This window comes from Leptodactylus fuscus, chromosome 10, assembly GCF_031893055.1.
Source record: "Leptodactylus fuscus isolate aLepFus1 chromosome 10, aLepFus1.hap2, whole genome shotgun sequence".
NCBI classification, from domain to species: Eukaryota; Metazoa; Chordata; class Amphibia; order Anura; family Leptodactylidae; genus Leptodactylus; species Leptodactylus fuscus.
The window spans coordinates 30487952-30502694 of NC_134274.1; the positions used below are offsets into that span (position 1 = coordinate 30487952).

Sequence of the window (14743 nt, forward strand, 5' to 3'; positions counted from 1 at the left end):
TTACACGTGTAAAATGAACAGAATACACGCAGTATAGACAGAATACACAGAGCGTAAACTCAGTGTGAAGGGGCCCTTAGATTTTCTCGAACATAAATGTAGTTAGCCCATAAGTCCAACTTAAAATTTTTACTAGATCACAATTGATTTTTTTTTTTTTATCTTGTTGACATAACAGCATGCCAAATTTATCAGAGCAGTGCACACTGCTGTTAGCCCATCTTGCTAGACATGAGACACCTTTCTCTTCCTTATACCACTTTTTGTCTGGATTGCTTTACACTAATATTTTGCAACAAAATAATCCTGCATATCTTAATAAATCTGGTGTATATGGTGTTCGCCAGCATACTGCCTTTTTTTTTTTAGCAAACCCAGTCTACTAGTGTTTTTAATGCAGTAAATGAACAAAAAAAGAAATATAAATCAAATCAATATTTGGCATGATCCCTCCTTTGCCTCCAAAGCAGCATCAATTCCTCTAGGTACACTTAGGGTTAGTTCACATGGGGGGCGGTGGCGGGGAGTAGCATCACTCTCGGGTCAAAATCCACCTGCCAGTTGTCCGTCCATCCCCCCCTTACCCCCCACCCCCTGAGTCAGCTCAAATGAATGGTCCGACTCCGGAGGTTGCTACCGCCAGGTGGACGCCGCGGCTCATAGACCACCATTGTGAAGGGGCGGATTATGACGTAGATTACGCACCATAATCCGCCCCCTCTGTGCCCGTGTGAATGGGCCCATAGGCGTTTTTGAAATGTGCCCATGCATTATCTTAAAAACACCTCTCGGTTTTTGAGGCAGTTTTTGTCAATTCCGCCTCCCATTGAATTGCATTGATTTTTTCCAGGCGGAATCTGCCTGAGGAATGGACATGTCGCTTCTTTTTTCAACTAGCAGAAAAAAATTACAAGCGGAATACATAGGACTGTATGGTGAGGCGTTTTTTGAGGTGGATTCCACCTCAAAATCCTAACCAAAAAACTCAGTGTGAACTCAGCCTTGCATGGAGGTTGTTCCAAACCTCTTGAAGAATTAGGCACAGATCTTCTGTGTCCCGATCTCTCTTTCTCTTGTCATGTGATCCCAGACAGACTTGAGATCAGGGCTTTGTGGGGCTCACACCATAACTTCCTTCTGCACATGGCAGGCACATAAAATATTGATTTGATTTACATTTTTTCTTGTGTTAATTTCAAACACTTCTATGTTTGAAATAATTCTTATTTGCAGAATTTCTTCCACGACTACGTAAAACTTTTACACAGTATTGCATATCCAGGACCCAGATGCTGCAAGGCAACTTGAGAGAATACTGTAATTTTTTTTTTACATTTTCTGCATAACTCCCTAAATGTTGTCATAACCTGCAAAAGAATGTTAGAATACCACATGCATAAAATGAAATGTCTCTTTACAACAAAGCAAAAGAGAGCGAGAAAAAAAAAAAAAAAAACCATTTCCACATACTGTATGTGAACTACAACTAACCAAGATACAACACCACAGTATATTCTTAACAATAAAAAAAACATGTCTGATCTTGCAGTTGGAATATTTAATGTGGTGGCAGAGCCTGACTGTTGTGTTCGCTCACAGCTGCTCTTCGAGTCTTGTACGGTTCTTTTATCGAGAAGCATTATGTACTTTCCATCTTCATTTTGGAATAGAAATGCATAGCGGAGCACACTATGACCATTGCAATGATAATACAAAAAGTCACACTTGGCAGAAGGAAACCTCAATGCCTCCCGACTCTTATTATTAAGACATATAAAAATATGGAAATTATTATTTCAGATCCCTCTAACCTGGAAGCTAGCAAAAATATCAGTGTTTATTTATTTACATGGCAGAAAACTTTATACTATAAGCTTTTATTATTTTAGATTGACAATTTTTACAAGTGACTAAACCATGTATGTTGTGTGAGGCAGATGCAACTCTGATAATGCATGGACTGTATTCTTTGCGGAATATGGCACTATTTAACACACAGCACATTGATATATATCGTTATTCATGGTGTTATACTTTAGAACAGCACAAGTTTAAGAGGTTTGCCCAGCTTTTTTTTTTTTTTTTTTTTTTAATTGATCGCTTATCCTGAGGATAGCCTATCAATAAAGTGATCACTGAAGGTCCATCATCCAGGACCCTCCTGAACAACTGTTTGAAGGGACAGCTGTGCTCATATGAGTCCAGTGACCTCTTTCCTGTACACATCGCCTGCTGTCTTTATCTTTGCGGCTGTGCAATATAATTGCAGTCTTATCCCATTAACTTCTATGGAACAGTAATTAAATTGCAAGGCTGCTATAAACAGTGTGTGATGTAAACACTGAAGAGGTGACATTGCTCCTTCAAGCACCACAGCCCCTTCATACAGCTGATCACTGGGGGTTCCCGGGTGTCAAGCCCCACTGATCTCCGATTACTTATCATGAGGATGGGTCATCAATAAAAATGAACTGGAGACTCCATTAAAGGCTAGAACTACATTCTGTATTTACTGTGAATGGTCCTACACAGGTTAATCCTAGGGCTACATAGGAAAGGGCCTAGAAATTGTGGTAAAACTGTGGAATCAGCACAACCTGAATGGCAAACAAGCTAACAGGTAATGGTATGAATATCACAAAAAGTCTAACCCGGTTAAACTAATGTCCCATATGACACAAACAAGTGAGGGAAAAAAATTCCTTAAAAAGGGCTGTTCCAAGTCATTTTTTCCCCTGAACTTAAGATAATAAAATATGTATATTCACCCTTTCCATTCAGCTGGGGATCCAGCTTTAAAGAGGACTTTTTACCATCTCCAAAAGCTACAACTCTGCATCCTTCAATAGGTGGCGCTCCACTAATTCCAGCACAGTTTCAATTTTTGCTCTCAAACCCTTACCTTATCTGAGCAACCAGTGCCATTTGTTTTGGTCTCTGGTTTGCCAACTAGGATCTCTGCTGCTAAGTGGGTGGTCCTAGACAAGAACAGACAGCTTGATACCACTCCCCTCACAGCAGAGAGCCGAGGTATCATATTGGGTACCGTAACTAACAAAAATGGATTACTAGGGAATGGTGGGGCTAGAGAAACATTCCAGCGGTACCAGAATCAGTGGATCAACTTCTATAGAAGGATGCAGAGAGATGGAGCTGGTGGAGGTAGTAAAAAGGTCCTCTATAAGTGGTCACAAAGTAATATCTAAGCGTGTAATATCTAAGCGTGTAACATCACATCAAATCACTTTCAAATAGAGATGTCTAGGAATCAGGAAAGCACTATCCATGAAAAGAAGGAAGTTCTTCACTCAGGACAGCACTCCTCCCTATCTGCACTGGTCCCTGCACTTTTCTATGTTGTGGAAGGGAAGTAGAATTTCTTTTTTACCTACAAAAGCACCATAACATAAAAGCCATAATAAAGTATTGGAGTAGGCCATTATAATTGACACAGTTCTGGCTTCAGGTTATTAAGGAGGGTGTGCTAATCCTAGACAGAGCAGTTCATCCTAGAACATCTCCTACAAAGGTCAGCAGGATACAGTTCATTGACCATAGGTTGAAACACTGATCCGAAATTATAGGAAGCATTTCACCGCTGCTAAAATGTTGATAATTCATGTGCAATATTAGAGGATATGCTCGTGACAACAAATACATTATATATATATTTTTTTACTAAATCCTAAACTGTGATTGCATTATAGTAAAATCTACTGTATATCTCAGAGGCCTTCATGTTATTTGGAGATTATTAGCCATTTAGGACAAGCAGTTGAGTATCATTGTGTTTGTGTTGCGCTGTAGCAGATTTGTCTGTGCTGCAGTGACATCTAGTGTCCAGCTCTGTGTTCCTAATATATCTTTGTCCTGTATATAAATCATTCATTTATGATTGCCTGTATTATTGAATGGAGATGCAGGATTTTGGTCAGTAGTTGATTAAGATCAGATCAAAGTAAAGGATAAATAAAATTATGTTAATTAGAAATACAATTAACCCTATACTACTTTATATCACTTTTATACAGATTTTTAGATGGCAAAGTTCTCGACATAAATAAAGAGTTCCAGAATTACATTGGTCTTGGAGGACGTATCTTGGAGATTCGAACCCCGGATGTGGTAGCCAATGTTAAAAAGCAAGCTCAAGCTGTAGGCTACACGGAGGGAGGATTGCTGGCACTGGCTATCATCATTATCCTCTGCTGTATACCAGCGATATTAATTGTGATGGTCAGCTACAAACAGTAAGTAGATGCTTGCTACTATGTGTTTGGCTAGTATAAGAAGGTGGATTGAAACGATTATCGAAACTGAACCTCTAAAGATGGAGGTGAGAATATAGAATGCAATGCTTGTTATCCTAAGGCCCAATGCATCTTCTTGATTTCCCAACCTTACCACAGTCAGGGGAGTGGGACTCCTTGCATTACATTGATCTGTAACACTGGGAGTCCCTGCTTGTCCATTTCTCCTGTGTCCCTATAGTATACAATATAGATCGTAGAGTTGAGAGGAGGAGACTATTATGATGCAAAGAGTCCAAGTCTTCTGACTGGGTTTCAGCTGGGAAATCCAGCCAATGTACGGGCCAGATTTTCTGTGAGAATGGGTCCTTACTATGTCCACTTCATAGGAGACCAGTATCCCAAATGGCACATTGTGGTATTGGGCCTTATTACAGATCTGTAATTGGAGTGTGCTCTGGCCCTCTCTACAGCAATAGCATTATGCTTTTTCTTCATAATCTGCCAAGAATTAAATGACTGTAAGTTCATCATAAGATAAGTAACCTGATAAAGGGTAATGGTGTTTTATAGCTGTGCTATAAATACGTGAAGACACTAAAGTCTCATCTCATGCACCAAGTGGAATAATGGATTTCCAGAATGTGCCCTTAGGGATAATGTTAATATCACACCAAATAAGAACAATTTACACCATGTGCAAAATGTTCTTCTGTGACCTTTCATGAGCCCTAATCATTCTACATTACACACCGTGTATGAGAGTGGATACATTATACTCAGTGCTACATTAACGTGATAATGAGCTAGCAATCTATTACTGGACACTTTCTAAACATGGAGACGTTAAGGATGGTAAATAACAAAATTACTATGACACTAGGAAATTGCACAGTTCTCTTTTTGGGAACATCTTCATATTTATATTAAAGTATAATCAGTCACAACCTACAAGTGTATAAAAGAGGCAAGTTAGTATGACCATCAGAGGACAACAAAATATGTGTATGTATATATATATATATGTATATATATATATATATATATATATATATATATATATATATATATATATATATATATATATAATGTATATTAGATATATATATCACTATAGCAGCATATAAATATCCCAATCCTGAATGTATTTTCAGCCAGTGATAGAACTGCAACCTCAGTGTCATATGAAAGAGAATGTCCTTTTTCATAGGACACCAGACGATTGCCATTGTTTTCAGCTCGGCTGCAACTTAAGGCTATTTCATTGCTAATGGTTTCGCAATTACATAACTTAATGGCAACGTATCAGCCATGTACCTGTTTATTGCTGCAGTTGACTTGAAAACCAGGCTGATCGATGTGTCGCCGCAGTGTCAAACACATCAAGGCACACGTTGGCTGCGGGAAGTCTTGTGAACCCATCCTACAGCATCTGTTTGTTGTTCAACCTCTGGCCCAATCAAGATCAGAAAAAATAAGCTAAATTCACACTATAGATTTTGTGACTGGACCATCATGCAAAATCTGCCACATAAATCTTTGCCAGATTTGCCTACAGACAGCTATTACTCAGAGGCTGAAAATGCCTTTAGTTTAAAGAACATTCACTTGTGACTATCCGTAGGCAAATCAGTTTTATGCTATGACAAATATAACAATGCCGAGAAGCTGTCCAGCCAAGATGGCAGTCCCATGATCAGGTACAGAAAACAAAATGATCTTTGATATTTTATATTCACCATACAATGTCCCTATAATTGCAACTCCTAAACCTGATCTTACAACATTGTGGCTGGAGAAACACCAGGGGCGATTGGGGAGTACAATTGCTAAAGCAACTCTATGGGGATATCATCTCTCCTTGGGGAGAGAGCACCTTGACCATAACCTGGTCCAAAAGTCTCTTATCTTTGCCAAACCAGCTTTCCCTATGCTGTGCTGAAGAGATCCAACCAGATCGAAACAGCACTGTCCACAGCTGGGATTCTGTTCCTTTTGGAATAGGATAAATCGATTTGTGATATCCTCGCATCATAGCAATAGACTTGAAAAAGCCATGCATGAAGTTTAAGAGGGCTACCCCTAGAGGGCAACAAACAGAGGCACTGTTTTCCTATTTACATCTTGGAAAACAGATTTACATATTTTTCCCTTTAAAGCAACTTTGTAATAATCAGAAAAGTACTGACTCTACAAATGACATTAGGACTAGAGATGAGCGAACAGTGTTCTATCGAACACATGTTCGATCGGATATCAGGGTGTTCGCCATGTTCGAATCGAATCGAACACCGCGTGGTAAAGTGCGCCAAAATTCGATTCCCCTCCCACCTTCCCTGGCGCCTTTTTTGCACCAATAACAGCGCAGGGGAGGTGGGACAGGAACTACGACACCGGGGGCATTGAAAAAAATTGGAAAAAGTCATTGGCTGCCGAAATCAGGTGACCTCCATTTTAGACGAATAGTGGATTTCAAATCCGGGTCATATGAGAATGTGAACTTTGTGACTATGAGACAGGGATAGCTGTACAGGCAGGGATAGCTAGGGATAACCTTTATTTAGGTAGGAATGTTATTAAAAATAACTTTTTGGGGCTCTATCGGGTGTGTAATTGTGATTTTTGTGAGATAAACTTTTTCCCATAGGGATGCATTGGCCAGCGCTGATTGGCCGAATTCCGTACTCTGGCCAATCAGCGCTGGCCAATGCATTCTATTAGCTTGATGAAGCAGAGTGTGCACAAGGGTTCAAGCGCACCCTCGGCTCTGATGTAGGAGAGCCGAGGGTGCACTTGAACCCTTGTGCACCCTCGGCTCTGCTACATCAGAGCCGAGGGTGCGCTTGAACCCTTGTGCACACTCTGCTTCATCAAGCTAATAGAATGCATTGGCCAGCGCTGATTGGCCAATGCATTCTATTAGCCCGATGAAGTAGAGCTGAATGTGTGTGCTAATCACACACATTCAGCTCTACTTCATCGGGCTAATAGAATGCATTGGCCAGCGCTGATTGGCCAGAGTACGGAATTCGGCCAATCAGCGCTGGCTCTGCTGGAGGAGGCGGAGTCTAAGATCGCTCCACACCAGTCTCCATTCAGGTCCGACCTTAGACTCCGCCTCCTCCAGCAGAGCCAGCGCTGATTGGCCGAATTCCGTACTCTGGCCAATCAGCACTGGCTAACGCATTGTATTGGCGTGATGAAGCAGTGCTGAATGTGTGTGCTTAGCACACACATTCAGCTCTACTTCATCGGGCTAATAGAATGCATTGGCCAATCAGCGCTGGCCAATGCATTCTATTAGCGTGAACTGAGTTTGCACAGGGGTTCTAGTGCACCCTCGGCTCTGCTACATCAGATTGCTACATCTGATGTAGCAGTGCCGAGTGTGCATCAGATGTGTAGTTGAGCAAAACTGACTCAGCACTGCTAAGTCTCTGCATTCGCATAGGAATGCATTGGCCAGCCTTCGGCCAATCAGCGCTGGCTCTGCCGGAGGAGGCGGAGTCTAAGGTCGGACCTGAATGGAGACTGGTGTGGAGCGATCTTAGACTCCGCCTCCTCCAGCAGAGCCAGCGCTGATTGGTCGAGTTCCGTACTCTGGCCAATCAGCACTGGCCAATGCATTTCTATGGGGAAAAGTTAGCTTGCGAAAATCGCAAACTGACAGGGATTTCCATGAAATAAAGTGACTTTTATGCCCCCAGACATGCTTCCCCTGCTGTCCCAGTGTCATTCCAGGGTGTTGGTATCATTTCCTGGGGTGTCATAGTGGACTTGGTGACCCTCCAGACACGAATTTGGGTTTCCCCCTTAACGAGTTTATGTTCCCCATAGACTATAATGGGGTTCGAAACCCATTCGAACACTCGAACAGTGAGCGGCTGTTCGAATCGAATTTCGAACCTCGAACATTTTAGTGTTCGCTCATCTCTAATTAGGACTAATGTGTTGTGTGGTTGAGTTTCAGCTATACCACCCATCATGTTTCTCCATAACCAATGTAACCTTGTACAGAAAATTATCATTTTTGTATTGGCAAAGCAGAATCCTTGGACCAAGTCTATCATCGCTTTGTATCCACAGACCCCACACGTGTGTCTGAAGCCACGTTCCACTGTTGGTATTTGACATGTAACATCATTATCAGAGCTGGAACTTGGTCATGGATAGCTTGCTTAATCTCTTTTGCAATGAATTCTCAATGAATTACACTCCTAACACATTTGATTAAATAGATGCTTTAATTGCATTTTCACTCCATATATTTCAATTGAATGTGCCTGCCATTAGCCGTGGCACGCGCCGCTTTCAGTAATCAGCTGAATGTTGCCCAGGCAAAATAAGTCTTATTATGAAAAGAAGTGACTTTACAAATCCAGTGCGCAAGTCAAAGCGTGAAGCCGATTATGAAAACGTATTAGGAATCCATGGCAGGACACATCACATTGTATTCAGCCAAGAGTGTAATTGTGCTTCGCCATTATGCAAGGCCCCCTTCATTTGCTTCAAGTAGGCTGAACCATAAAGCCGCTGCAATTATAACATAAAAAAAAAAAAATAGATTGCTTTATCCTTAATAACTGACTTTTTGAGTATAATTCAGACTACAAAGGACGCGGGAGCCGTACTTGACATACAGTAGGGCCTGTTTATCCTAAGACATCTTTTCTTCAATGTAATTTATTGCTACACTGGATTCTACAAGGCTGATAATGATTTTGCAAAGGGTATTACATTAATTGTACCCATTAAAAGATTTTGGTTATTAGAATGTCATTACCTAAGTCATTTGATAAGGAAGTCTTGAGAATGTTAATGATGAAGTAAGAAACTTTTCTCATTTCTAACATATGATTTTTTTTTTTCCCCTCTCCTTTCTTCCATCAACTTGCGGAACAGGTTTAAAGAGTAAGTACATTATCTTTCTACCAGTGTGAAATCCTGACATCTCCTAAAACTGTACAATCATACTGTATACTTGCATCCGTTCTGGCCGACAGAACATATTATTCAAGCATTGAATACCGCGCATCTCTTAATTTGCTGCATGGTAGAATAGTATATATTGGATGGCTTTAATAGCATATAAACAGTATATTTTGTTACACATCACATATTTTATTATTTACAGTGAATAATTTCCAAAACATTTAACCTTTTATGGTCCTGACATCTACATCTTGAAATGATCATCAAAAGACTTTGTGCATGAGAAATCAACATGGGTCAGAAGGGGTGATGTTCCCTTAAGGAGACATTGCCTTTAATCAGTCTAGCTACCTTCCAAAAGGTGGTACTTGAGCATGTTCCCTCTTTCCACCTTTTGTACTAAGCTCCTGCAGATACAAGTTTTGCCCTTTGTGGTTTCTTGTATTGAACTTTTTCATCCTGTTTTGCATTCAGACTTCTTGCTTTGGGGGGATCCTTAGCACTGCTCCTAAGATCTCTTGTGACTTCACCTGCTGAACACAGGTTTAGTTCAGTCGACCCCCTCCCCCCACGTCTCTGCTACTGTTTCATTTACATAACCATGTGCACATTCTATTTCACAGCATTTTCCCCCTACTCTCCTCTTCCCTGTGAGCCGAGCGGATCATCTACCCGCGGCACACATGTACATGCATAAGATATATGTTTACATATTGAAGGTGTAGTAGATGTGGGGTGAAAAGCTTCAGTCATTGTTTCCCAACCTTTTCCATTCCGCAGGGCCACTCCATGCACCTTATATCTGTCCACACACTATAATGCAGGGGTAGGGAACCTTTGGCTCTCCAGCTGCTGTGAAACTACAACTCCCAGCATGCTCCATTCACTTCCATGGGAGTTCCCAGAACAGCAGAGCCAATATGCACGCAGGGAGTTGTAGTTTTGCAACAGCTGGAGAGCCGTACGTTCCCTACCCCTGCTATAATGGATCACAGAGCCCTCATATTAGAATGCACTACAGTGGATATAAGTGCAGTCATATACTGTATATGATGCTGTCCTCTTAGTATAAACTGTGTATAGAGTGTAATGCTTGGCTACTCATTCCCTTATGGTTAACACTGTACACACTGCTTTCCTACCAGCTGTATGAAGACTATTGCACGGGATATATACAGTACATCGAGTGTCTACAGACTATTATCCTAGTTATATAATTTTGGCACTTGCAGATTATTATATAGGATAGCTGTAATTAATGAATCAAGAAGAAATAAAAAACTATTTCAGTGGTATGGCATAGAAATAGGGGTTGTGGCACTAAAAAATAAATAAAAAATAAAAATATCACCTCAATCATAATTGACATAAAATTTTCAAGTAATCACAATTTTGAATTTGATTATATAAATCACCTAGCCATAATTAGAATGCTCCCCCATACATTATTATGCTCCCCAATGGCCCCTCTCACAGTAGTAGTGCCTTATTAATTACAAGTAACATTCCCCCGCAGCTCTCTGCTGCTCTCCTCCATTTATCTCCATAAGATCAATACAGTAGGTCTGCATCAGACATCACTAGCAGATGTCTAAATGATGGAGAAGGAAGCTAATGGCTTCCTGCTTCACCATTAGGGCTCATTCACACGGAGTAAATGCGGCATGCAATGTGCCGCGTTTACGGGACGTTTGCGCCACGATTTTGACGGTGAATGTTTGCGGTCGCGTTAACACGCGTTTACGCGGCGCTAACGCAAACATGCACCATCAAAATCGCGCCGCAAACGTCCCGTAAACGCGGCACATTGCGTACCGCGTTTGCTCCGTGTGAATGAGCCCTTATATTCAAACTCACAGACACAGGTAGGGTTTTGTAGAGGGACGGGAGCCATTCATGAAGCCCTCTGAAAGAATGGAGAGAACATGGATAGATCAGCTGCGCAGTGTGTCCAAATACATTAAAGGTGCCAAAAACAAAATGTTGGAAATTTTTGATAAAGCCCTATAGTCAGAATGTGACTATAATTTGCAAAAAAAAGGCAAAGGTGTACATAACCTTAACCTTTAAATCTGACAGCCTTAAAGGGCACTTGTCAGATTCCACTGCAAAACCTTCATAAATTCTGATGACAAACTACATCCAGCGTATCTAATAGGATTTCTGTGCTGATGTTTGCCGCTGATGCTGCTTATTTCAGGCAGATTCCACACTGAAAAGCCAATGATTAGATGAATGAATGATAATAGTACAGATTTATATAAAGAGCTGCTAATGTCCACTTAATTCGTAGATAATCCTGTGTATTTCTGGAGGTTTTGTAGGATTGTGGAATGATCATTAGACCCATGTATAGATGTAGCAATCAATAGCTGTACTGCTGTGCAACGTGTTATTAATATAGTACTCCATGATACTGTACACTATCTAAGCAGAGTAAGTGCATTAGAACATCACGCTAAGTTAAAGGGATTCTATCATTAAAATGCAATTTTTTCTCACAAACACGTAAGAATAGCCTTAAGTAAGTATATTCCTCTACTACCTCTAGATCTTCTCCGCACCGCCGTTCGGTAGAAATTCCGGTTTTCTTCGTTATGCAAATGAATTCTCTCAGAGCACTGGGGGCGCCCCAATGCTGCGAGAGAAATCTCCAGCGCCACCTCCATCTGAGTCTAGAATGGCCTCTCCCTACGTCTTCTTCCGGCACTGGCTTCAAACTACTATGCATGCGCTGTCGGCTCTGCCATCAGGCCTCGGGCAGAGCCAAATGCACATGCCCACGGCCATTTTTTTGTTGCTGCTTAGGCTGCGTTCACATGGGGATTCCATGTGTCATATTCTGTCGCGGTTGCCACGACAGGATGCCTGTGCAGTGCACGGCATCCCATCATGGCTTTCTGCTCCAGATTAGGCCCAAATGAATGGGCCTAATCCGGAAGGTGCTGCCGCGAGGCGGACACCACGGCTGATTCAGCTGTGGAATCCATCTGAAGAAAGAGCAGCTTGTTTCTTTTTTCTGCTAGCAGCAACATGCCACTAGTGGTCTACATAGATCACCATTGTGAGGGGGCGGATTATGACGTGATTCCACGCCAACATCTGCCCCCTCTAGCCCCGTGTGAATGGGACCTTACGCTTTGTACTCCGTTGAACTACAGAAGCGTACCGCGTACTTCTCTTTAATAAAGTATATTCCAAAAGGTTCTTACTTCTCCCTGCACTATTGATTATAAGAGTTGGCAGCCAAAGACTTATTTGGCTCACAGTTATTCTTCCCAGCCAACCATACTCAAGCCTGCTCAGATCAGCTGAGTATGCATGTGTTGTGAATGGGGAGACAAAAACAAACTGCTAGACATCTTTAACTGTGACTTATCTAGTGTGACAACAGAAAGGTTGGGCATGTGAAATGCAACACATAGTATTACTTTATTTGTTAATTGCCAGGGGAGTCACTGAATGCTTACTGACCCTGTTGCAAAAGCTTAGCTTGGGCCCCTCTGCATCTTTTTACACGTATTAGTGGTATTTAAATGTACATTTCCTTCTGTATCTGGACCTAGACCATCATATTTACATGTTTGTACTATATCTGTTCATACAAGTTCCCCATCATCTGTAAGTGCCCTCAGATAGTACCTAAACCCTCTTTTGTGCTATTAAATAATGTTCTCCCTTTTGAAGGCTGTGTATCATAAATATGCTTCCCCTGTTTTACTAGCGGGTAGAGGTAATACTTTTATGAAGCACAGGCTGCGAGTCAAAGAAATCTGAATGGAGCTGCTGTAGCTGCGATCACTATAGCTATGCCGCCATTTAGGGGTCCCAATGTCTTATACCAACTAGTGATGAAGAAGAAATAGAGTAGCAGGTCGCAGTGTCATCGTCTTCATTATAGATTATATTCATGGACTTCTAAATGTTTTAAGAGAATAAAGAGGAAAATAATTACAATGTCCCTCAGCAGGCAAAGATTATACTATCTCTTGCTGCCCATGTGATGTTGTGCTCAGGCATTCTGGGACTGACAGTAGAGCATAAGAAAAGAGATCTAAAAATCAATAAGGTATCTGGTATAGGTGCAATAAAAGAAATTCTGTTTACTCACAGTGGTAACCTAGTGATGCACAATATAAGTGTTACACAGAAACAAAATTTGTACAAACATATCAGATGAAAACTTCAACTGCATCACTTCACATTCCCTTGAAATAAAAGGTATGTAACGTGCTAAATATGTACCGTATTTTTCGGACTATAAGACGCACGGTTTTAGAGGAGGAAAATAGGGAAAAAAAAAAATTTTGAAGCAAAAAATGGTAAAATATTTAATATATGGGCGTTGTAGTTTTGCAACAGCTGCAAGGCCACATTGACAGGTGACCCTGCAGCTGTACGGGGACGCATAGAGTGGTTTTTTTTGCGGGGCCAGAAGTATTTTTTAGTTATACCATTTTGGGGAATATCTATTGCTTAGATCACCTTGTATTGAAAAAAAACCCGGTGGTTTATGACATATGATTTTCTACATATATATATATATATATATATATATATATTCTAGGGACAGGAGGTGATTTAGAACTTTTATTTATTTCATATTTTTAAAGCTTTTTTTTTTTTTTTTTTTTTACTATTTTATTCCCCCATGGGGGCTTGAACCTGTGGTCACTTGATTGCAAGTCCCATAGACGGCAATACAACTGTATTGCCGTCTATGGGACATTCTGTACATTAGTATTACGGCTGGTCATAGACCCAGCCGCAATACTAATACAGCAGTGACAGGCCTGGGAGCCTCAGTAGGCTCCCGGCTGTCACCCGAACAGGTCGGCTCTTGCGATATCGCCGCGCAGGAGCCGGCCTGCAACTTCACAGGTATGGGGCCGGTGGGGACCGGCCCCGGGGGAGAAGGGGCCACCGATACTGACCCGGCATCCGCTGTACTAGAGAGGCGGATGCCGGGGAGGGATAGACACCGGGGCCTGAGACATCGCTGCCCTGCCCTGCATGAAGCCAGCAGCGGGGGGGACGGAGGAGCGGAATAGCATCACTCCTCCCGCTGCTGGCTTCATGCAGGGCAGAGGAGCGCAGCGATGTCTCAGGCCCCGGCGTCTATCCCTTGCCGGCATTCGCCTCTCTATTACGGCGGGTGCCAGGCGCCACATTCGGACTATAAGACGCACCCTTCTTTCCCCCCCAAATTTTTGGGGAAAAAAGTGCGTCTTATAGTCCGAAAAATACGGTAGTTGACTTGGTTACATCTGGAGAAAATGGAAAAGGCCCTATTACAATACAGTATTCAATTAATCCATGTGAACTAGGCCATTCATTTCTGCAGTACAAACATAATGATAAGTGACACTTTAAGGAACCGCAGTATTACAGCTTTAATCAGCTATTAATGCAGATTCTAGTACTGACAGTTCATTTATTTTAGATTCCTCGTGTGAAAGTGGCCTGATGTATAAGCAGACTAAAAATAAAATGTAATGTGCTGTACCCGCTGTTGCCACAAATATACATACGATGCTCAAAGAACTGTAGATTATAAAATG

General features: G+C 41.6%; 1 protein-coding gene across 3 annotated transcripts in view; it reads left to right on the top strand.

Moving 5' to 3' along the window:
* The window catches only part of PCDH15 (protocadherin related 15), a 1015846-nt gene that overhangs the window by 949474 nt on the left and 51629 nt on the right, over positions 1-14743 (top strand). For 2 of the 3 annotated variants that reach the window (XM_075257479.1, XM_075257480.1), the window contains one exon: positions 4032-4354. In XM_075257479.1, the coding sequence (XP_075113580.1) occupies positions 4032-4254 (223 nt within the window). In that variant the 3' untranslated portion in view covers positions 4255-4354. Of the gene's footprint in view, positions 1-4031; positions 4355-14743 lie in introns of those variants that run through there. The other variant, XM_075257481.1, reaches the window with a different exon arrangement.